Here is a 24756-nt window from a genome sequence, read left to right on the forward strand (position 1 = left end):
AGAGAGAGAGAGAGAGAGAGAGAGAGAGAGAGAGAGAGAGAGAGAGAACTCTGCAGTTGAGAGCACTTGCTGCTCTTACAGAGGACTGCAGTCCAGTTCCCAGCACACATAGGGGGCTCAATCCTGTAACTCCAGTTTCACTTACTTGACATCTTTTGATCAATGTGGACACCTGCACACGTGTGCAAACATCACACACACACACACACACACACACACAGGGTGGCTGGGGATATTGCTCAATGGTAGATTTTGTGTGTGCACAGCATTCTGTGCTAAGCCTGTGGTTTGATCTTGTGCACCTCACTCTGTGGCCCCCATACAAAAGGTAACTTACCACCTGCAGTCGTTTTGGAACAGCTATTTTCTTCATGGCATTGCTTTTGTCTTGACTGTGTTAGGTTTAATTAACTTGGTATTTCCACGTCAATGAAGGTTTTAAGTCTCATACTCTTCAAAGGCAGATTTTGTTAAAACTTGGGATTACTCCTTATGTATTCCTTTGGGTTTGGGTTTGTCTTGGTGCTGTGATCTGATCCAGGGTCTTGTACTTGTTAAGGTTGTGGTCTGCCACGAGCTGGACTCCCTGCCCACAGTGCTTCTCCTCTAGACAGTAGTCATTCATCTCCTGACAGTAGTACAGCCATATACTTAGTGTTAAATTGTGTTGGAATTCTCACCTTTTCAGTGTGATATACCTATCGAATGGTATTTCTTTTCTTTTTCTTTTCTTTTTTTTTTTTTTCTCGAGACAGGGTTTCTCTGTGTAGCCCTGGCTGTCCTAGAACTCACTCTGTAGACCAGGCTGGTCTCGAACTCAGAAATCCACCTGCCTCTGCATCCCAAGTGCTGGGATTAAAGGCGTGCGCCACCACCACCCGGCTCAAATGGTATTTCTTAATATAATTTAATTCTTGAGATATGTCTTAAACCAAACATGATGAATAAATGTGATGAAACCTGCCAGCGAGCAGAGCTCTGATTGCTGTAGTGTTCCCTTAGCTTTGCTTCACTTGGTCCTATTCTTGCAGGAGAGTCAGTGCTGATTTCATATTTTACTCAGCCAGGAAAACTGCTCGTCCTTTGATATAGACTACCGAAATTTCTAAAATCTGAATCCCTACATTTCTGGCTTGTCAGATTATAAGCTGTGAAATAGTGTTATCTAAGGAGACACTTAGGTCTTTGAGCATTATTCCTTGGAAGGAATAAATTTAAACATCAGCAACAACAAAAAGCAGACAGATGGTTCACTGAAATGTTCTTTTTTTAAAAAACTGCATTAAAGTTACACTTACAGAATGACAAATGTGTCGTAGTAAAATAATATGACAGCATTGCACTGGCGTATATAAATGAACCGCTGACAAAAACAAATTGCCCCCAGTCCAAACTGAAAATTTAAAGTGAAGAGCTCAAAGTAGAACAATCAGGGAGGAAATGATTTCCTGTATTTCATATTATGAACAGTGCTGGTTGTATTTAGGGAAGACATTTAGCATATCAGCTGCAACAAGTCCACAGATCCACACAAGTAGACAGATTGTAGCCAGTGCCTGCTTGTGAGTGGGCTGGTTACTCATATTGCTGATAGGAGCTGATGTCCCAATCAGAAGGCCAGAGTCTAATCCTTCAGCAGAATGAGTTGGCATGGAGGCCGAACAAGGGAGAGCCTAACTGAGGCTGGTCCTAAGACATGTCTTGGCAGAGTGAGTGCAGCATCGTTGCTCTTGCAATGGGTTAAGACTATGATAGTGAGGAATGAGGAAGCTGTTCGTGCGTGATGGCTGAGTGGTGAGGGGGCAGTGAAGATGGGGCCAGATTGTGCTGGGCTCCATAGCTAAGGGCTTTGGAGCTTTTTCTGCAAGCTAAGCCATTGGAGAGTTTTAAGTACAGTGTGTACATAGACCATGGTTAACTGTTAATTGTGTGACAGATGTATTTCAATAACTAACAAATTTTTAGAAGTTATTTATTGATTCAACATATAGGAATGTTGTCTGCATGCTTAGACATTGCCCTTTAACAATATTCTTCCTTTCCTTCTCCCCTCGTTTGCCCTCCCCATTTCCTCTGTGTGTGTGTGTGTGTGTGTGTGTGTGTGTGCGCGTGTGCGTGCGCGTGCGCATGCGCGCGCCTTGGCTTCATCATTTGCCACTCCTCTAAGACACTTTAGCCATTGGCCACTCTAGGTTCCCCACCTTCCACTGGAAAGCCCATCGCATGGCTTCTAGCCTCCTGTCCCTCATTACTTTAACTGTCAGCTGACCACTTCCACAGCCCAAGCCTTGTGAACACCAAACGTGCTTAACTCTGCAACGTGAAAACCCTGACTGTTAAAATCAGTCCTTTACTTAGCCCTGCCATGGTCTCAGCTGTTACTCCTGCTCCTTTGTCTTCTTAGAAATGTCTAGTTCCACACACAAGTTGTTTTTCCCTACTGTTCCTTCCCACTCCAGCTTGGATGTTTTTAATCTAGCATCTTTCTGTACCACTATCCTAACTCTCTTGTCCAAGCCGACACTCAAAGCTTCCATTTAACAAAACCTCCGTCTGTATTGTGAACTGAGTTTTCTTGGAATTGCGCATGACTACAGATTCCTTCGAGAGACCAGGACAACATAAACAAGGCTCTATCTAACTGCAGTCAGACAAGCCCTCAGTCACCACAGGACCCGCTGGCTCTGTCACAGCCTCCCACTCTGTCCCCTCCCCTTCTCTGATGACCTAACCATCTTCCCTCTCACTCGCAGACTCCAAATCCATCCTGCCCTCCTCTGCGGTTCCCTGGCCTTCTCTGATGTTTTCTACCCTCCTCTAGTGCCCCCTCCTGCTGATAGATGTTGGCATCATCTATCCTTTCTCAAAACAGCCCAAGGTTCTGCGGCTCCCTGTAGTCGCCATGTTCTTCTCTGGCTTGGCTGGAGCCGTCATCTCGCACTCATGGGTCAGTCTTCTGTCCATCTACTGCAGATGCCCTTACACTGTTTCCCCACCACCAGGCTCACTGACAAATGTCCAGGCCACCAAATCCAATGAGCACATCTCCTGACCTCACTGCCCCTCACGCTCACCAGAAGCTGGCTCTGCTGCCCACAGACCTTCTAGAAACACTTCATTTCTGCCAGAAGCTCTCTTCCTTTAGAAATGAGCTTGAGAGACTGCCTCAACAACAGAATGCCTGTGAACAAACAGGAAGGTTGGCTGGGGATGCAGTTCAGGGCTACAGCTCTGGCCCAGCAAACACACAAGCAAACTAAAACAAAACAGTAAATGTTGAATAAAAGTCTAAGACAAAAATTTACCACCTTGTACTATATAATCAGTGTTCACAAACCCCTCATGCCCATGCAGAAAAACTTACCTGGTACTTATTAACTTTGTCTGTTGTTATATGGTCACATTAAAGCTACCTTATATAATTTAGTTATTCCAAATGCTAGTGAAATACAATTCCAAAAAAAGGTACAGAAACAGTAATAATTTTAAAACTGAAAAAGTAAGGCAATGTTTAATATGAAAATTAACAATAATTCCATAATCATAACAGCTAGAAAAGGGCAAAACAATTTTTTAAAGAAGTCGGTGGATCTTAATGGTGCCACAAAGATGGTAATAATGACTGTATTATACATCAGATGAGCACTATGACTGCACACAGCTATCTGTAAACGCCAACAGTTTATGTTAGAAAAGTTAACAGTCTCTATTGTACAGTGTTAGACCTTTTAATCCTCAAAACTATTCAGAGTGGAGGTTTTGTTTCCTTCACCCCCATTTCATCCCCCAAGGAACTCAGAGGCCGAGAGCCATGAGTAGCCTGCTGGGGACATGGACCCTCTATGAGAGAGCCATGAGTAGCCTGCTGGGGACATGGACCCTCTCTGACAGGCTTTCCGACCAGCAGACTAGCCTGAGTGGTCATACCCAAGCAGCCTGCCTTCCTGCCTCAAATGCTAACAAAAAGCCACATACCTGTCATCTTTATTTCAGAAGGCTTGGCCTTTGTGCTACATCTTAAACACAGTGTATTAACTTTGAGTGTACAGTCAACTTGCACAGCTTCTCCAATCTGAATTCTCTGTTTTTTGGCTTTCCAAGTAGCACCAATTTCTCCTTCTCCTCAGTGTTGGCTTTACCAAGAGTCTACACTGGCCTTTCACATAGCACACGCTGCCCACTCGGTGGTGTCCAACAACATTGCCAAACTGGACAGCTAGAAGACTCAGAGCAACATTGACAGTGTGCAGCTAGTCAGTGTGTGGGCTGTGTGGCATCACTTTGGAACACTAATCTTTTCTTGCCTCTAATTTCTATTTCCTTTTCTCCACTAAAATTTAAGGCCTTTTATTTGTTATAAGCAATGGAATGTCTACCTCCTCTTCCTTACTTAAAGTTGAGAACAGAGATTGGCATATATGTTTGTAATTGGCAACAATGCAATGGTTAGATTTGTCTTCTTCTTTCTGCCTCTCTGTGCCACCACAAACTCTCTATGCCACCACAGCCTCTCTGTGCCATCATAGCTTCTCTGTGCCATCATAGCTTCTCTGTGCCATCATAGCCTCTAAGCCATCTGTCTTAGGGTGTGCATTGCTGTGAAGAGACACCATGACCAAGGCAACTCTGATAAAGGACAACTTTTAATTGTGGCTGTCTTACAGGTTTTGAAGTTCAGTCCATTATCATGGTGAGAAGTATGACAGCGTTCAGGCAGGCATGGTACTGGAGGTTTCTGTGTAGACCCAGCTGGTTTCAGACTCAAGAGATCCACCTGCCTCTGCCTCTCAAGTGTTAGATAAAAGGTGTGTGTCACCATGCTCAGCCTTAAATAGTATTTTTATTTTCAGTAATCTTAGACCTTTCCTTTTATATACCTGAAGAATTTGTAAGCGTGCCCAGACTTCCTACATGTTGTCCCCTCTGGAGGTGAACCAGGGCTCTGCACATGCTAGGCAGGGGATCTGTCACTGCCTTACATCGCAGCCAAACTGGACTCTAGTGCTCTCTGTGCCCTCTGACCCAGGCCTGTAGTCTCAGTTATTTGACTGAACCTGTGATCACTAGTGCTGTGGACAGAACTAGTTACTCAGCCAGAAACCTCTGGATTTGGCTCTGTGTGAAATACTTCAGCTCCTGTGTCTTTCTGTGGATAAGAACATACCACCTGTATCCTATTGGTTTCATGTCCCGAACATGGGGCCTGTTCCTTTTGCTTTGGAAGGCTGTGACATTTACATCTGTCCCTGAAAATTGAGGGCTACTTCCCCTCTGCAGTTTGCAGAACACCGTTATGTGCGTGTGCTTGTCTTTCCAGGTGTCACAGCCATAGAAAATATGTTAACTTTAAGTGGGCTAAGGCACCCCAAAACATCACTGTAGCACTCAGTTGTATAACCCCTGTTCTTAGGATGGACATGAAAGTCCACTATTGTCCTCCACACTGTCATGGCTACCCCTCGAACCTCTGCCTTCACTTGCTCCTTCCTTTTTATCCAGATGAGCCCACTCACTGTTCAGTGTATTGTACCTTCGCTCTTCCAGAATGTGCTTTATTCTTTCCTGATCCCCATTTTAAGGTCTGAGTCACAGCCACCTTGGCCACCATCCACAGCCTCATTGCTCACTTTTTACCACGTGTAAAAATGACAATTACAGGGCCCCACAATAGCTGAGTGCTCTGACTTAAACACGTTTGTGTTGTGTTGGCCCCACCCCAAGACATTAATGATAAGGAAAATTAAAATTAAAAAAGACAATTAGAGGTAAGTATCCATTTTCAGTACACAGAAAAGTTTATCACAGAAGCTTCAGTGATTTACACATTTAGATTAGATTCTTGTTGCCAGGCTGTGGTGGCACACACTGGGAATGCAGACACAGGCAGATCTCTGTGAGTTCCAGCCTGGTCTACAGAGTGAATTCGAGTACAGCCAAGGCTACACAGAGAAACCTTGCCTCAAAAAACCTCTAAGTAAATAAATGAATAAATAAATAAAATTATATTCTTGTCAAGTAGGGCTGGAGTCTTTTTGCCTTATTAAGATCTCTATATGAAGCCTTCATCAGAAACTTGGAGGGCCCATATGACTTAAAAAACCTACAACAAAACCAAAAACATTGGTTTTGCCATTTCACAGCCAAACCCTCCTTCCCTTTGAGTCAGGCCCAGGCTGCCCTGGGTGACTGAGCCTCTGATGCTTCTACCTCCAGGAGTGCTGGAATTACAGGCATGGGCCACACCACTCCCAGGTTTGTGTTGTCTGTTTCTGTCCCAGATCTTGAAGCTGACTCCTCCTAAGGATAGAGTTCAGTAGTGTAAGAACACGCTTGGTGCAGCTCCATAGAACTTGTCCAGCTTGACAGCACCACCAGTGACCTTTTAAAAGCTGAGTTTTAGAAGCATACCTTCCCAAGTGCGTGAAGGATGAGATTATCGCAAATAGAGATTGCGTATCGGTTTCCCCAGCTCCCTACACAGAAGGCTGATCAAATGCATCAGATGGGAAACTTAGCTTCTGTGGCCCTGGAAACATGTTTGCTTTTAAAAAAGGAGTTTTAAAATTAATCTAGCTTTGAGCTGGCATATCGTACTAACACAGTTGTAGAAACTTACATTTACCCTCATGTAGTTTATGAATTTCTTGGAGGAGGAGTGAATACTAATTCTCAGCCTTGATGCACCAACTGACTGCTTGGCATGTCTGTGTTTATGCCCATCTGTTACTGTGGCACCATGCCCATTATGGTGGCATGCCAGTAGCAGCGAGGCGTAGGAGCCAGCAAAGATGAATTATTTGGATGGAATACACTATTCTGTAATAGTAATTAATTTTGAGCTGATGAATCTGCATGGGCTAATGTTAACCAAATACAGCCCAAGTACTATCAGTGAAAATGAAATGTACTTTGACTTACGAAGGGGTATATCACAGACATTTCAAACTGCCACCGAGAATAATTACAATCAGTGTTTACTATGGTTCCGGCAGTCAGTTTTCTTTGTATAAAATTTAGAGCTTAAAAGAAAAAAAATGCAATGCCTTTTATCATGGTAGGATGTGGTTAGCAAGGAAGTCATGTAACATTCTTAATTACAGAGTTTATACTACTTGTGTGGTTCTTTACAGTATTGGATTTGAAAATAAATTTTGTTTAATTCCGTGCTTTACCAATCCCAGTTCTGTGATGGTGTGCTAATGAAGGCTGAGCAGGGTCAGATGTGTCCACAGTGCCCACAGTTGGTTACTCGGGAACAATAGCAGCTACCTGCACTTCATCCAGACTTTGTCTCTCTGAATATGACAGCAGAATAAGGTGTTATGGAAAACACTGGGGCTGAGTTAGTTACATGTTATAAACATATGACATAAACTTCCATATGCATGCTGTCGTAGTCAACTCTAATGAACAAGTTCTTAAGTATCTTTTTCACAAAACGTCAAAGAATCTTCTGCAGACAAACATACCATTCTTTCTGTGTCTTCCTTTTTACTTAATATATTTTGGAGATCTTTCCATATCACTGTATGAAACAAGTCCAGTCTCTAGCCACAATACTGTGTTCCTAGACGTTGGTTAGTTACTCTGCTCTGGAAGGACATTTGATCATTTCACTTTTGTCACGTATAAGCAGTTCTGCAGTATACATTTTTGTACACACCTGGTGTGAGTTTATCTTGTTACAGGAAACATTTTTAGAGGTAGTCTTGTAAAGTCAAAGTTCATTGAACATTAAATCATGGTGGATTTTGCTGAGGTACCTTTTAGATGATTACACCAAGTCCCAGTGACTAGCAGTAAAGCCTGCTTTTCTTCTACATCAGTGTCAAATGCTAGCCATTGTCGAATTAAATATACATTTTAATATCATATATGATAGGATATTTTACTAGGTCTAGAATTATATGTTCCCACTTTTTTTTTTTCTAATCTAGCTCTTTTAAAAACTCATTCCATTGTCTTCTGTCTTCTGAGGTTGGCAGTCAGCGTCATGGAAGACCTGCCCATCCATATAAGTCTTATTGGGACATAGCCCTGCCCCATTATGTATTCTCTGTCTATTTCATGCTGCAGTAGAGATGACTAGTTACATCGGGGATGGTGTGGCTATTAAAGCCTAGACTGTTTATTACTTGTCCCCGCATAGGGAGGTTTGCAGATGTGTCTTTTGCCGACGTGTTTCATTTTGACGACTTTAAGGATGGTTTCTCATTGTTCTATCATTTGACTGCAACACTTGGCGTGACTTTTTCTTTCCCCTTTCTTAAAATTTTTTAAATATGAGACTTAAGTCTTTCTCAGTTTCGTACAGCTTCTTCAGTTATTTTTGTACTTGATTTTTCATCCTTGCTTTTGGCTCTAATTAGAGCTGTATTAGGTGTTTGGCTAGCCTGGAATACATCCATGCTGTCTCCTGTCCTTGTCTCTGTCAGAGCTTTTATTTGCATGTTTCCTCGGGATCCTACCTTCAGTTCCTAGTCTGGTGTTAAGCCTCCCCAGAGGGCTTTCAATCTCAGATTCTGTATTTTTCAGTTCTGAATATTGTAGCCAGTCTTAGCTACTTTGTGGATTCTTCTTTTTCCCACCCTTTATCTCCCCTTCCCCCAGCTTTCAGCCCTTACCACTAGGATAGGAGAGAGAAAGAAGGGTAGAGAGGAGAGAGGACTAAAATCTCTGAATCATTCAATTTCTTTTTTCTTGTTCTTTGAAGCACCAAACTGTAATCAGCCCCTACCTCCTACAACCAACAATCACCACCCCCGCCTGTCAGGGTCCTCCCATTTCTATATTCTCTGAAAGGGCTGCAGAGTTTCAAATATCACACAATCTCAGAAACTATCAGCAGCTGGCAGACCCACACCTCTGCCAGAGCACAGGTCGAATCATAGCTGCTGCAAAGAAGAAGTAGCCCCAGGTTCCCATACCTGGGATTAAAACAAACAGACATAGAGTATTTCTGTGTATTATCTGTCTTGTCCATCTTTTCTTGTGATTTGTGACTGTATTTAGTTATTTAAAATGTCTACTTGGTGACTCTAGAATTGGACTCAGCTATAGATTGTCTCTGCAGTTGTTCTTTCTCTCACTTCCCTTCGCTGTTCAGGTTCTGTCATTGTTGTCCTGTTCCACCTCATGGGTTAGTCAGATTCTCGGTCCTTAGGATAAAGGCTTTGGTGAGTCTGTCAGCTGATCACTTTGAACTCTGTTAGTTTGAGGCTCTGTGCATTCTTTTCGGTGCCATTTTCCCTCTTGGACCTCCAGTGTATTATCCTGTCTGTGTGGCTCTTCTGTGGTGTCAGAGCCCAGGGCAGCCCTGGGTAAGAGGGGTTCATTGCTGCTCTTCTCTCCCGAGGTGCCCTCTGAAGCCTCTCCTCATGCCTTTCCCTCCCAGGTGACATTTTCTGCTTGGTTTCTTAGATTCTTGCCCCTTGGAAATGTGCCATCTCCTTGAAGGGAGTGTGGAGACAACTTTGTGTACCTTTCGGGTGGTTTCTTCCTCTTTGATTTTGCTCTTCAAGTTCTAGTCACTCTTGTGACTGCATTTCAGTATTTGTCGCTTCAGTTACAATAATTGGCTCTCTGGTTCTGTTCTCAGGGGAAAATGCACTGAGGGAACCAACTGGTGCAGAGGGATGGTGGCCTCTAAGTCTGCTTGTATCTGTTCTGTGTGCATGTCCTTTAAAAATGGCTGTTTTCTGTGGCAGTTTACAAGGTGGGTTCATGACAGGAGTTGGAGATCCTTATACTACATCAGTCTCAGTGTTTTGGACATAGCAACCAGAATGGCCCTGCTAAGTATATTAGGTTATAATTCTTTTTTGAAAAAACCGGGCAGTGGTGGCGCACGCCTTTAATCCCAGCACTTGGGAGGCAGAGGCAGGGGGATTTCTGAGTTTGAGGCCAGCCTGGTCTACAGAGTGAGTTCTAGGACAGCCAGGGCTACACAGAGAAACCCTGTCTCAAAAAACCAAAAACCAAAAACCAAAACAGCAACAACAACAAAAAACCCCAAACCCACTCATTGCTCAGCTGTTTTAAAACTCTGAGAGTAAACACTGACACCTCCAGACCTGTTTCGGGTGCAGTGTCTTTCTTCCCTGCCCCTCCCACTCCCTCACTTGAAAGGCCCTTTCTATTCTCAGGTCCTGTTTCTTTGTTGAGAGCGACCACTCTCAATCTGCTTCCTTGTTCTCTTCTGCAGTCTGCCCTTTGGTTTTACTTCCTTCATGTGCTGCCTTATGACTTATACTCTGCTTCTCAAGTGCATTTATTTTTGTTTTTGTTTATTAGAATACAATTTCATAAGGGATCCCTCCCCTCCCACCTCGTCTTTCTTCTGTGTGTCACCAGTGCAGATGGGACATAATGGAGGCAGGCCCTTCAAGATGGAAGACAGTGTTTATTTGTCTCAGTCTAGAGGCGTGCTCCGAGGGATCCATGAGACTCTACACTGGCTTTTTAAATGAAGGGATGGTTGTCCTGTGTGGTAGAAGTTTGAATAAAAAGCGAGGAGCAGAAAGCTTAGCAAGGGTTAAGGGAGTGCCTGTAACAAGTGTTCTTCTTGAGTCCTGTACACAGGATGTAGAGAAAATTCTGTCTGTGCTTGAGTGATTTTGGTTCAAGAGGCGATGGTCAGTGGTGGCTGGCTGGTCAAAGGTTCCATCAGTTGTAGCTGGACTTTGCTTTTAGATTTTTGTATGTGGTGAGTGAACAACACATGCTTGAAGCTGTGCAAGGCTCTGATCAGAGGAAGGCAAGCATCAGCAGGCCCTGGTGCTGTTCCACAAGTGTCAGGAAGGCAGGAGCCTTGGCTGTAGCACTGCATCCTGCTCTAGCTCCCAGCCCTTCTACAAATCCATTCAGGTTTGCCATGTGTCAACAGGAGTTGTGTGTGTATTCCTGTTAGGAGTTTTTCAAAGCCCAGGTTTGAGAGTTTTCTGGCAGCCTTGGGACTGTCCTGTCCCCCACCACCACCCCCATTTTGATATCTCCTATTGGGGTACAGCTCTGAAGAAAGTCACTGTCCTCAGCCCTTGTGCCACACCCTCACTTTTAGATTTAAGTCTCAGGTGTTGCTCCTAGTGGTGCACAGCTCTTGAACTGTTCTGAGGGGAGGGAAGGTAACTGTGTCGGGTGACTAGGGAATGATTACGGGTGCATATTCTAAAAGACTTAGAGAAAAAGACTTGGAATATTTTCAACACAGAGCAAGTAAATGCTTGAGGGGCCAGCGAGTTGGTAAAAATCCTTACAGTACAAGCCCAAGGATCTGAAGGGGAGAACCAGCTTCTGAAAGGTATCCTTTGACCTCCACTCACGGATGCGTATACGTATACCATAAAGAAGATGTTCAAGGAGGTAGATGTCTTTACCCTGTAATCCCAGCTCTAGAGAGGCAGAGGCATGAAGATCTCAAGTTCCAGGCCAACCTGGCCTGTGTGGTGACACTGTTTCAAAACTAGTCCTCTTAAATAAATAAAAATAAAAATTATTCACAGATTTGTGATAGCTAACACCTGCATGAGTATCAGAGAAGTTGTTATAGATATACTGGATCTGCCATAGAAGGTCCACTTAGACCGTGTTGAGGAGGGCACACACATAATGCCAGTTGCTTTATAGTTGCTGTAACGACCTCTGCTTGTATGCAGTTTTAGAAAAGACAGGGTCAGAGTCGTAGCTACCCATCAGGATGGTGGCGAGTGTGAGAGAGTCTGGCTGTGAAGGGTTGTGGGCAAGCTCGGAGGGAGTGTCCTGTGGTTGAGGTGGCGATTGCAGGACTTTACCCATGTTTGAAAACTGAACAACGTATACTCTTAGAACTGGAGAATGTTATTATAAGTCACATCACAGTAAGGCTGACAAGTTAATTGTGTGATGTTCTGTTCTCAAACTGCTAAAGAGCTTATCTTTATTTGAAAAATTTCAGTCTGTCATGGATGAATACTTCTATAAAATTCAATAAAAATAAATTACTAGAAAAATGCAGTGGAAAAAGTATATAAAATACCACCCCATTTTTATGAGATTCAATAAACATAAAACTATACTGTCCAATTCTTCTTCTAAGTTTCCAAGTGTGTGTGTGTGTGTGTACTCTTGAGTGCCTGCATGAGCCGGGCCAGGCATTCTAGATAATACTTCGAGTGGCCCTGAGGGGCATCGGTTTCTGCTGGATCACAGTGTCCTCTCATGTATATTGTTTTACAAAGAGTGGAGGGAGAGAAGGGTGTGGGGGCGGGCAAGGGGTGGTGTTGTCATGAGTTCTGGATATTAGATTTATGAAAAAGAAAGGCCCATTGATACTCACAAACTCACCTATGTCCAGGTTGTTCTGTGTGACTGGTCCCATGTTGCTTTGGGCAGTATCCCAGTTTATTCTGGTAGAGTACAAGCGCGTTTCCTGGTCAGAATAAGGTTTGCTTTAGCTTTTCAGCCATGCATTTCCTGTTCCTTGAAACTTTTAGGCATATTTTTTAGGCATATTTTGAATGGGACAGGAACAGTTATACCATTTAACACCACAAGATGTCACTTATGTAAAAATAAAGTCAGTTCCCTAATATTGCAGGTTCCCTAATACTGCGGGTACGTGAAGAAGCAGGTGAATCAAAAGTGAGCGTGCATTTGACACAGACACACATTTGTGTTTCAGATGCTGCTAACTCAACACTATTGCAAACAGACATCTTGAAATTTAGAAACATTTCTTAATTTCTAAGAGTCATGTAGTAACACATACTCCTGGTTAGTCTTGAATAAACATCATGAAGGCAGTGACTTAGGCAGGAAGAGAGTGCATCCCAGAGTGAGCAGGAAGGTGTAGCTGTTTTAACCCTTCCTGTTTTGGCAACAAGCAAAGAGGCTTTGGGGAAGGGACTGTCTGGGAGGACATTGTGACAGATGGGGGAAGTTAGGCACTGCCTCTGGCTGAAGCAGAGCCTGGGGCTTGTTTCTCCTCCCTTGGACCTCAGAGTTAGAAGCTCTTTCCTGGGGCAGCACTAAACACATCTGTGTTTGCCTTGAAGACTGTCTTTCCTGTTAAGAACTAAACCTTTGGCTTTAATATCTGGATCGTGTTTTCTAGTTTTTAGTTGTAGAGACCAGGACAGGACACAGGGTGGCTGGAAAGATATCCTCATCTACCCGAACGTGGGAGGAACCAGCCAGGCTTCCATCAGGACTGAGCGAGGTGATGTCTGGGGGAGTGGTAGGCAGGTCTTAAAATTGATATTTCATTCTTTCTCATTGTCCATTTCTCTCTCCAGGTAACACTGGCGAGGAAAGTTCCAGAACATTCTTAGGGAAAAGGAAAGGGAAACAAACATTGAGGAAGGTTTCCCCTTTATGGCATTTGGGCATCTAATCATCTCTTTCTAATTAGTTCCTATCTAATTCCGTGTGTGTGTTTGTGTGTGTGTGTGTGTGTGTGTTTTCTTAACCCAAATACAATTTAAAAAATTTCTTTCAGGTTTCAGTATTTCCACTCAGTATCCATCATTATGTAAAACGAAAGGACAGGATAGAGTAGAAGGAAGAGTTGCCTGAGGTGCCCTTGTTCCCACACCACCACAGTTTTCTATTGTCTTTGAGGTTTGAAGAGCCTGAGATGTTGGGACAGGGCATTCTAAGTTCTGAGATTTTATAGTATTTTTATATTTAGTAGTTGTAAACCTTCAGAGACGGTTTTTCTTTTAAATTTATTTTATGTGTATGAATGTTTCCCCTGAATATATGTATGTGTACCATGTGTGAGCCTGGTGCCCTCAGAGGTCAGAAGCAGGGTCAGATCCTTTAGAACTGCAGTTACAGATGGTTGTGAGCCACCTTGTGAATGGTGGGAATGAAATCCCTGTCCTGTGGAAGGACAGAGAGATCTTAACCAAAGAGGCATCTCTCCAGCCCCAAACACTTGTTTACTTACTTGTTTGGGGCGGGGCACACGTGTCGCAGGGTGTGCGTGGAGGTCAGAGGTCAACCTTGGGAGGCAGCTCTCACTTTCCACTTGTGCTGTGCTGAGTGCTCCAGGATGACCAGCCCACAAGCTTCTGCATGATTCCCCCTCACTGCCTCCCATCTTACCATGGAGTGCTAGGATTATAGATGCATGCCATTGCTGCCAGCTTTTTATGTGGGCTGTGGGGATTGAACCCTGGCCATCAGGGTTGCATTCGTCATGCCTTCACCCTAATCGAATGCCTGAGCCATCTCCTCAGCCTTGCAGTTTTTATGCATAGCTATTTCTACTATTTAGTTAACATAAATACTGGGTATATTTTAATTGGATGTTTTAATTACTGTAGTTTTTTTGTCTCCTGCAAACGGTCACTATTATATTTAATGTACCATTTGAGAAGTAAAAGTAAACTTATTTCATAATAATTTGCATTGCCTATATTCTTTCTGGGAAAAAGTAAAGTGTGTGTAGTGTTTCTTTTTTAATTGTTTTGGCATGAGGACAGTTTCTTAACATTTAAACCCTGTATTAGTTTGCCTAGGTTGCAGACACTGGGTGAATTAACCAACACAAACTTTTTGAAGGTGACAGACCAAGGTGTCAGCAGCTTTGTCTTCAGGGCCTCCTTTTTCTGGTTTGCTATGTCCCTGATCATTCCTTGTTGTCTGTGTTCTCATCCTCTATCCTTCCTTTACAGATAGTCATGACTGGCAGAGGGCCATCCACATGTCCTCACTTTAGCTCCGACACCTCAACAAAGGCTGTCTCCAGAAGGCTTCGCTTCTTCTTTTTTTGTTATTTTTAAAAGATTTCTTTTATAAATTAGTCGGGGTTCTTTAGCGGAACAGAGCTTATAGAGTGAAGTCTATATGTATCTTTAGAAAGGGCATTGATTAGAACAGCTTCCACGCTGTGGTCTGCCTAGTCCAACAGTGGCTGTCTGGTGCAGTGTCAGTCTGCAAGGCTGCATATCTCAGTTGGTCTTCAGTATACTTGAGAATCCTGAAGAAGTAGGCTCTAATGCCAGGAATGGGTTTGCCAGCTGAGAGCAAGCAGGCAGAGTGAAAACGTCCCTCTTCCATGTTCTCTATATAGGCTGCCAGCAAAGGTGTGGTTCAGATTGGTCCTATTTTAAGTAATTTAATTAAGAAAAAGTCTCTAACAGCTGCACAGGGTTTAGTTGATTCTAGAGTAGTCAAGTTGACAAGAATAACCATCACAGGGTCTAGAGTGTTTTGCCCACATGTATGTAAGTACATGGAGGTCAGAGGACAACATGTGGGAGTTGGTTCCTCTGCCATGTGGCTCCCAATGATTGAATGTAAGTTGCTAGGTTTGGTATGGGGATCCTTACCAGCTGAGCGTCTCGCTGGCCCCTGAGTGTCTCACTGGCACTTTTCTGGGACTGTCGTTTGGTGGGTGAATGTGGTGCATTCAGGAGCCATGTAAGAGGATTTCTTTTGTCTATATTTCATAATTTGCTGCAGACTGGCAGATTGTAGCTCATGAACTGTGACAGTAGTCGTGGTAGCTAGTCTTGTGTGACACCCTCTTGGCCAGTACTTCTCAGTCTTTGGGTTTCGACCCCTTCAGGGCTTGAATGAGTCTTTCACAAGGACTGCGTACCAGATACTTACATTACATACAATTCATAACAGTAGCAAAATTATTTGTGGTTGGGTCACTACAGCATGAAGAGCTGTATTAAAGGGTAGCAGCGTTAGGAAGGTTGAGAACCACTGCTCTAGGCGCTGCCCCAACAGCTTCTTTTAATAACTTGAGAGGTTTCTTCTGATGAACTAAAATGGGATTCAGTGATTTTAATTCTTGAATAAACATGGATGTACACCCTCATTTCAAAGTCTGCAAATAAATGTCTGATCTCATATGTCCTTCTTGGATGTGATTTTCATTGTCTTTAGAACTAAATACTGGTTTAAACCAATGGCTAAGGTACTGTAATGCTCCTTCTTATCCATCTTATAGACTGAGGATTTGATATAACAACTGTCCACTTAAACCTTATAATAGAAATGTTTGACAGATGTTCATGTCTGGGAAATTGCCACCACAGGTGCAGAGCCTTTCCATCTTCTTAGACATAAAAACTTCCCTGTGTTCCCCGTCTCCTCCTCCAGGTGCTCCAGTCAGCATACAGCTGCAGTAGAGTTAATGTTACAAGAACGAAGCTCCGCCTCACCCTTTTGTGTTTGTCTTCTTTGACTCAGAATAAAGATTCTGAGAGTTCATTAACCTGTTGTTGCCTGTATCAGTACCTAGTTCTTTATCATTGCTGAGAGATAAATACTCCAACATATGAGAGGTAACAAATTATATATTTTTTTTTAGTGGGACAAGTGCACATTTGTAAATTTCCCCAAAGAAGATTAGAAGGCTGGTCATGACCGCCAGGAATTGTTGGGGCAGTCCTCCCTTTCTCTGCAGCTCTTCCAAGTAGCCTTTGTTTTAGATTTTGTTAAGGCTGTTTTAAATAGCAGAGAGCCTTGTAAACAAGGCAAACATGCCCCCCTGGTGTCATTGCTGCAGAGGGTAGCAGTGTTACCTGTGTAGGTCTCAACCTGGGAATAATGTTACCCTTCCTGTTTGTCTCAGTGCCCAGTTGCTGCATCCTGCTGACTTCTGAGTACTTCTTTCTCAGTCCTGTGTTATCTATCGTCCCTCTAGCTAACTACTCTTGTTTATCACCACAGGCTACTGTTAGATGTTAGAGTGCTTTTAGTCTCAGAATGAAGGAAGTGTCCTTATTTATGTGTGCAGTAGGGGGATAGGAAGTTGGGTTGGTGTGAATGGCACACACTTTATAGTCAAGGCTCTTGTGTAGTGTAGTCTGAAAATGGTTTTAGTTTGGTTGTTTTGTTTTTGCATGTGGTAGTATTTTAGAGCTGACTTGATAATTTTTTCCTTGATGATTATATCAAAGAAACTTTGAAGTAAGTGACTCTGTACGCCATGTTCTCGTTGACATTTCATCAGCAGACGTCAAGCTGAGGGGCAGTTCTTACCTCTGTGTCACTTTGATGTGCTGCATACCCAGACTTTGTGGGAGGAGACAGGAGACCAGCCCTTGGTTATATGTGCTGTTTCTAGTTCTCATACGAGTGATAGATTTAATAGCTATCTTTTGCCAAAAGTCCAAGTCTAGAGTTATGTCTTCTTTTTTGTAATAGGAATGAAGACCTGAAGCAGATGTTGGAGAGCAACAAAGATTCTGCCAAACTAGATGCGATGAAGCGAATTGTTGGGGTAGGTCAGATGTTAAAGTCTTCTGACTTTTGGGAGCTGTGTAGATGGTGATTATATCTACTATGCATGCTGATAGGTAAGCAACATCACTCTGTTCTTCTAGTTAATTTATATTACCTTTAAAAAATGTTAAGGAGGCAGTAACATAAGAAATCAAGAAACTTGTGTTCTACTTCTAACTTTTCTATCTCTGATATCAAGGTGTTTCTTCTGTGAGCTAGAATCAATTATTTGGAAGACAAAATGAGGCAATAGTATAAGCCTGTTTTCACCTAAAGGTATTAAAGGATTTTTGTTTGTAATCTTACTGCCTATAGTTGTGAGCACACAGTGCTGTGCACGAGAGCTGAAATCCTTTCTTTTCTTCTCATAGCAGAGTCTAAGACCCATCCATGAAGCGAAGCTTTGGGTGTTGCTAGGTGAATGAGCTGACCATAACAACAGTGCATTAAGACTAGGAGTCTGATGTTACCGTTAGGAGAAGATCCCATGATGCAGCAGTGATCGTTAGGAGATGGTGCTTTCATGGACATATGTGGACTATAAGGGTGGAAAATGTATTTATGCAGGCACCTAAAAAGCTTGCGTGATTCATTTCCATCTGTGAAGTTAAATGTCTTAACATCCACTGAAGGGATAGAGGGAGATTTTGTAACAAGAAGATGTTCCGTGGAAGACAAAATGATCTTCAGGTGTCCATTTAACAAAGCATCAAAATGAAACAGCATAGGAAACAAACCAGGAAACTTGTGAACCTTGAAAGAGAGACAGATTCATGGTTCCAGTTAAAAATGTCACCATGCTGCTCTGAAAAGACAGCAGAGTGGGAGACAGAAAGCCAGTGAGGCCCGGTACTGCAGCAGTGAGGCCCAGGACTGCAGCAGTGAGGCCCAGGACTGCAGCAGCTTCTTTAAATGTAAGCACATGAAGGAAGTAGAAGTGGAATCACCATGTAATGGGGAAGACAAAACCCAGCCACACACCTCTTGCCCCAAGTGAAGTCTGTAGTGCCAGGAATGGCTTACATCTAATTGTATTGTTGGCAATCCCCAAACAATCCAGGTTACTGCCAAGGCTTCTATTGCTCTCCGCAGCCTGACAGCAAGGCCATCTTCACCTGAGTTCGGGGAGTCTTCAGCTGTCCTGTTGGTTCTTCCTACACTGAGGGCTATACCATGAGTGATCTCATCCCTTTGTGAGCGCAGACTAACAGTTTGCTCTGTTCTCCCATACCGTTTATTTTCCTCTGCTCAGCTGCTGCTGAGTAGCCGACTCGATTCCTCATCTCCATCACGGCCACTCCTCCTCATCTTTCCGTTCGGAGTACACGCTGCATCTTGCACTCGCTCTGTGCCAGCCGGCCTTTCGTCTCTTTCTGACTTAGTCTGTTTCCGTCTCTCACCATCTCTCCCTTGGAGGATGGTAGTGCTTCACAACTCTTTCAGGCACTTCTATCTTTCCTGTTCTCGTTCCCACACTAATCTGGAAAGATCTTGAGATGCAAGTCCAGTGAGGCTTGTCCTCTGCTTGGAGCTCCGCAGTGGCCTCCATTTCCTTCTTAGCCATGGCAAACCACCTCCTTTGCCTGTGGTCCCTGAGCTGTGCCATCACATCCTTCTTCCCCTTCTTCCCTAGCTGCTCTGTCCTCCTGCTTACAGAGCGTGCTGTGAAAACTGCTCTTCCTGCAGATCCCCCCTTCCCCCGCTTCCTTCCTTCAGCATCCCCTGAAAAGAGAGCTTTTGTAATCACTTTATGAAAAACCAGCAGTCCTGCCTCTACTTCTACAATGCAGGCCTCCCCATTTCTCTCTTTTTGTCTGTGGTACTCAGCATTGCTACCCTCAGGTATGATATCTCCTTGTTTCTGGAACATCACGTGTATTCAAAGGGACTACATGGCTGAGGACCATTATATCTCTGGTGCGTTGCGATCTCTCAGCAAACATTTTTAGAATTGTACTGTAGGGTATTTTTCTCTGTCCCTCATATATATTAACTTTGTGAAAATTTTTCTATAGTATAAAGTTCAGTTAGCCTTGGGATAGTGTTTCATGTGACAGAATCTCAGAGAAGGTCCTTACAGAGCACGTACCTGATAGATGAGAAAATGGAGGGTTACAAATCATAGCAAAATATTTCAGCTGCAGGATTTTGTGAATTTTCTGTGATTCTCAGCAAGCTTCACAAAACATACAAGTAAAAATATTACAAGTAGGGAAATATAATAAAAGATGAGGTATAATAAGGAATGTTTATTTAGTTTTTTTTTTTTTGAGACATTTTTGCTATGTAGCCTAGGTTGTCTCAAACCTTCCTGCCTCAGCCTCCCAAGTGATGGGCTTATAAACATGCAGTTGTGTACCTAGCAGCCTAAAGAATATTTTAAATATGTCTCAACAGAAAGGAATTATGACTTCTTATTGGAATTACAAAGCGTAAAATATCACACTGTATTTATATGACACACATATATGCCATACATAATAAAGCTGACATACCACACGTTAGCTGGACTTTTGAGAATGAGAAGAAAATAAAAATACAAATAGATATAAACTAAAAATAAATAACTAGAAATCTACTGTAGTTGATGGGAAATTCCAACGTGTGGATTGTAAAGTGTGGATTGCAGATTCTGGGAGGTGATTCTGACAAGGGTATGAGGAGCCTCAGATCCTTGGGAATGGCTTCAGTGAGGGGTGAGTCAGTCTTCTCAGGAAGACTGAATGTAGAAAAAGTCAGATGAACTGGTGGCAACTGTGATGCTGACGGAGCCGGAGAGGCCAGTACTGTTGGCAGTGTAGCCAAGGAGCTTAAGGAGAGGTCTCAGGACAGCTGAGGTGACATGGAGAAGTAACTCAAATAGTTTGAGCTACAGATTGTAAGGCATGTTTGAAGTAGCCTGACATGAGTGAGTGGGGCCAGGGGGCTTTTTTCCCCTTTTTATGATGGTAGGGTTGAACCTAGGACCTTGTGCATCATAGATAAGCCTTCTGCCATTGGCCACACCATAATAAGCTTGCATAATAAGCTTGTGTGTATGACAGGCAGTAAGGGAACTGTTGGGGAAGTCCTCAGCAAGATGATGCTGACCTGAGGTAGGATCAGAACAGCAAAGGTGGATTCACAGGAATGATCTAAGAATGAGCACCAGGACCTGGTTGCGCTATAGACATGAAGAGAGAACAAGACCTTTCTGTGGTGTCTGTTGTCTAGGAGAATTGGTGGAATGAATAAATTCCTCCTGTAATGTATTTTTTCTTTGTTTTAAAATCTTTCTTGAAGACTGAGTTTGGTTTTAGGCAGAGTGATTTTGGGATGAGAGAGACAGCTGCTGATGTAAAGTTAGGGAGGTGGATGCATAGCTCTGGGGGACTGGGCATCAGTGGGTGGAGGGAGAGACACTAGTGAAGAGACCCCTGACAATTACAGCTTGGCAAATAGGAGAACCCCTGAGAAAGCTGAGAGAGCTTGGAAAAGTCCCTGCACCCATTGCACATGTGCTACATTTTTACTGTAGAAACCTGGGAGACAGGAAAGAGCATCTAGCGAAAGAGTGGAAGTCTGCCATGCAGTTAGCCTGGGGACAGTGCCAGGACACCTGTGCATGCCTTCATTTACTGTGTGTTCTCTTCCAACTCCTTCCCTCCTCTTCCTTTCTCCTCCTCCTCCTGTTTTTGAGACAGTCTCACACAGGCTAGGCTGGCCCTGGATTTCCTCTTGCCTCTGCTCTTAGGTGCTGGCACAGCAGTGCACTCCCATGTTTGGCTGTACATTTCCCTTTCTGTGTCTGTGTATCTCTGAATTCATGTTGAAGCATAGAGAGTGTGTATTCGTGATCTGTGGAGTTGGGATGTGGTTGACACTGGAAAAGAGTTAAACTGTTATTATACAGCTTGCTTTGTGACAAAATCTGTCAAATAGTTAGTGTGTGTAAAATTTCCCAGAACATGTTTTGTTTTCAGGTTACTAACTTAAAAGGTTCTGTCCTGATTCTCCTTTTTAACTCTGCAGATGATTGCCAAGGGAAAAAATGCCTCGGAACTTTTCCCTGCTGTTGTGAAGAATGTGGCCAGTAAAAATATCGAGGTACTGTTTGCTTTGACTGTTTTTATGACTCCTGCTATGTAAGCCAACCACACACTTCTGGCTTCTTCGGAATTTAATGTATTTAAATATCACTGGCTTTTTAATATGGTAAAATGTCTGCAAACTCAACTCTAGGTAAAGTATGCCAATGAGGGTTGGACTTAGCTTTGGGTTTTTGGTGGAAACTGTGAGAAATAAGATTGAAGTTGTAGGGATGTCATTCACCCATGTTGGCTTCTGTGATTCCAATGACATCATTCACCTGTGACGGCTGCCGTGATTCCTAAAGGCAGTGGAGTTTACATTTGTCCTGGAGACTTCATTTTTTGATAGCCTATCTCTAGTGAGACAGACCTAGTAAATTCTACCCAGACTTGGGATTTGTGACTCTTTTGCCATGTCCAAGGCAACAAAACAAAACAACAACAACAACAACAAAAAACAAACCAACAAAACAAAATAAAACAACCTGGAGCTTTCTGAAGACTTTTTGGCTATGGTGAGAGGCGTGAAGTTCTCAGTGTGCCTGTATGGGTTTATTAACTGAGCTCAACCCCTGCCAGACACTTTCCCAGAAGCTAGACTGACGCACCAGCCCCATGCCAAAGCCATATGCCTTCATCTGTGCTGCAGAAGAACTCTGGGTAAAGTGAGGACATTGTCTCACTGGCTTTGAGGTCCCCTTCTGCATAAAAAATCCATAGCAACTGCATCTCAGATAACACAAGACAGGGGCACTCTGAATCAGGAAGCCATGATGGGGAAGGAGGAGATTTCAGGGAGTGCTTATTTTGTGGTTTTGATAGTATTCTCAGTACATTATATGACTCCCCCCACCTATATAGTTTTTTTCTACTTTTTATGATGGTATTTGTCTTAAGAGTTTCTACTGTCGAAAGTAGCTTGAGGACCAAAGGGTTTATTTCAAGTTACAGCCCCATATCACAGTCCATCACTGAGGGAAGTCAGAGCAGGAGCCTGGAGGCAGAAGCTGAGGCAGAGGCCTTGGAGGAACAGTGTGCATTGGCTTGTTCTTCATGGCTTGCTCAGCCTGCTTTTTCTTACAGCACCCAGGACCACCAGCCCAGGGATGGTTCCACCCACAGTGAACTGGGCCTTCCCACACCAATCAAGAAAATATACCACCACAGGCTAGCACACCAATTGTGTTCCTTCTGCTTAATTTGTTTTTCCAGAATATGTGCTTGATGAGGATGGTCCACCAATGTGAGCAGTTGTCCTCCCTGTAATGGAGTGTGGTTGGCTGGAGGGTACTTGGAGAACTCCTTTTAGTAAAGCCAGAACGAAGATTAGCTTGGCACTGCTGCAGAGGCTTTAAATACAGCTGTGTTCCTCAGGAGGACATAGACCTTGGTGCTAATGACTGCTCTCGCCAGCACATGCCACAGCAATGCTGTGTTCGTTCTCATGCCTGAGCAATACACCACTGTTCTCCACTGAGCCCCAGTGCAGCTTTGAGCCCCAGCCCTGTCACTGAGCGAACTCCACTGGGTAACAAGGTTCATTCTGCTCTGTTTCATTTTGAATTCAGTGATTTTAGTATATTCATAGAATTTATCACAATTCTACGGTATTTTCCTCGCTCCAAAAGAAAGCCTGTGATGACTGGCAGGCACTCCTCACTCCCCTACCTTCTGTCTCCATGGATTTGTCTATTCTGAGCATTTCCTGTGGATCCTTTTAAATGAAATCACAGGTCTTGAGACTGTCCTAACTCTCCAGCAGACTGACTGAAGATCATCAGGCTGCTATACAGCACCACCTACACACAGCATGTTTTCAGGGTTCTACATGCTGTAGCATTCCAACTGAAAGGGGTTTGCAGTGAAAGAATGTCTTAGCGATCAGAGCCAAAGAATGCCGCGAAGATCACACCACACAAAAGACCTCACACAAGAGATTGATTGGAGAGAGGTGATCCTCTGAGCGTGGGTAGAAAAACACACAGCACAGACGGGTCATGATGGTGGGCATTATAGGTGTAATGGAGCATGCGCACTGGGAACACATGTCAAGGTGGAAGCATGTCACATTAGTGATGACTGGGCTATTGGCACTGAGTCACTGAAGGTGGGAGGAACCCAGTTCTGGAATGGATACAGTTCTTAGTTGGCTGATACTGGATAGCATTCTGTATGGTGTACCTGTGTTCCATTCATCATCCATTGATGGACATTTAGGGCTTAGGGCTATTAGGAATAGTGCTGCTCTGAGTGTTAGTGTCGAGGTATTTGTGTACACATTGATGTTGACCTTAGTCTGCTGTAGCTGAAGATAAGACAACTCTGTGAGAGCATTGCCCGCCAACCATTTCTTTCCTACAGCATCATTTTAAGTTCAAATTAGTAATGCTTGTGAGTTCTAGTTTCTCATCTCTTTGGTGACACCTGCTTTTTCTTCCCTCCTGTCCTCTTTCCGTCCCTCCCTCTCCCTTGATTTTCCCCTACCCCAGTTTTCTTGTTTTCATTCTTTTTGAGGCTGAGATAGAACTGAAGGCTTTGTCCATAATTCAGGTGTATGCTACCTACCACTGAGCACATCTTTCTGTTTTAACTTTTTAAAAAAAGTTAATCTATATTTTAGATTATGCATCTTTTAGAGAGTATGGACTAATTATCTCATGGACAATTTTATCTTCATTTAATTTCATTTCTCTGATCAGAAGGCATTTGGGGTGTGGTATAGTAGTGTTTCTGTGCCATCTGATCCTTCTTGGATCTGTCCTGCCTATTGCACTCCCAGGTTTCTTCTGGCTTCGGGCACTTACATGTCAGGTCACTTATGTACAAGCCTAAGACTCAATGGTACTTTTGTGCAGAACAGATTTTTGTCTTTTAAACAATTGCAAAGCACAGTTAAAGCTGGTCTTAGTATTACCAGGAATGGAGTCTCAGCAGTAATGGTTGCTAACATATAAGAATGTTCTCTGTGCTGAGGTGGTTAGTGTTTCACACAAATGAACAACACCGTGAAACTAGTTCTGTTTCCCTGTGTGTTGTATTTTACAATGAAGACATGATGGAGGACGCATTAAAGTCACAGCAGATGCTTGCAGTCACTATCCAAAGCCAGGGATCGTCCCAGCCATTGCCCTCGCAGCACCATTCTCTGTGTGAAGCTTTTCTCCTATTCTACCTTAGCCCCTGACCCCTCCCTCATCAGCATCAGGCATGAACCATGCTTTGGGAGGTGTCTGGTCCCTGGGTAATCTTATTGTTGTTGTAGGTATAAGTAGGGATGACCGAGTCTATGGAGCTGGTAGTAAATTCACTTGGTATTCTTGGACCTTTCATTGTGGAAACAACATGTTTTGTTAATTTTTGTTCACTAAGAGCTGTTTATCTTGGCAGGTGGTTATCAGTAGGAGACCGTGCTATTTGCCCCTTTTCCTTTTTTGCTCCCCAGTTCTGGTATGTTGCCCAA

At 43.4% G+C, this 24756-nt stretch overlaps 1 protein-coding gene across 1 annotated transcript in view; it reads left to right on the plus strand.

Annotated features, from left to right (window-relative positions):
- Ap3b1 (adaptor related protein complex 3 subunit beta 1) overlaps positions 1-24756 on the plus strand; it is a 194903-nt gene that overhangs the window by 7010 nt on the left and 163137 nt on the right. Inside the window, exons 2-3 of the mRNA XM_028760108.1 lie at positions 17149-17224; positions 21238-21312. Of these exons, the coding sequence (XP_028615941.1) occupies positions 17149-17224; positions 21238-21312 (151 nt within the window). The remainder of the gene's footprint in view (positions 1-17148; positions 17225-21237; positions 21313-24756) is intronic.

Source organism: Grammomys surdaster, unplaced genomic scaffold (assembly GCF_004785775.1).
Source record: "Grammomys surdaster isolate TR1022 unplaced genomic scaffold, NIH_TR_1.0 126391, whole genome shotgun sequence".
NCBI classification, from domain to species: Eukaryota; Metazoa; Chordata; class Mammalia; order Rodentia; family Muridae; genus Grammomys; species Grammomys surdaster.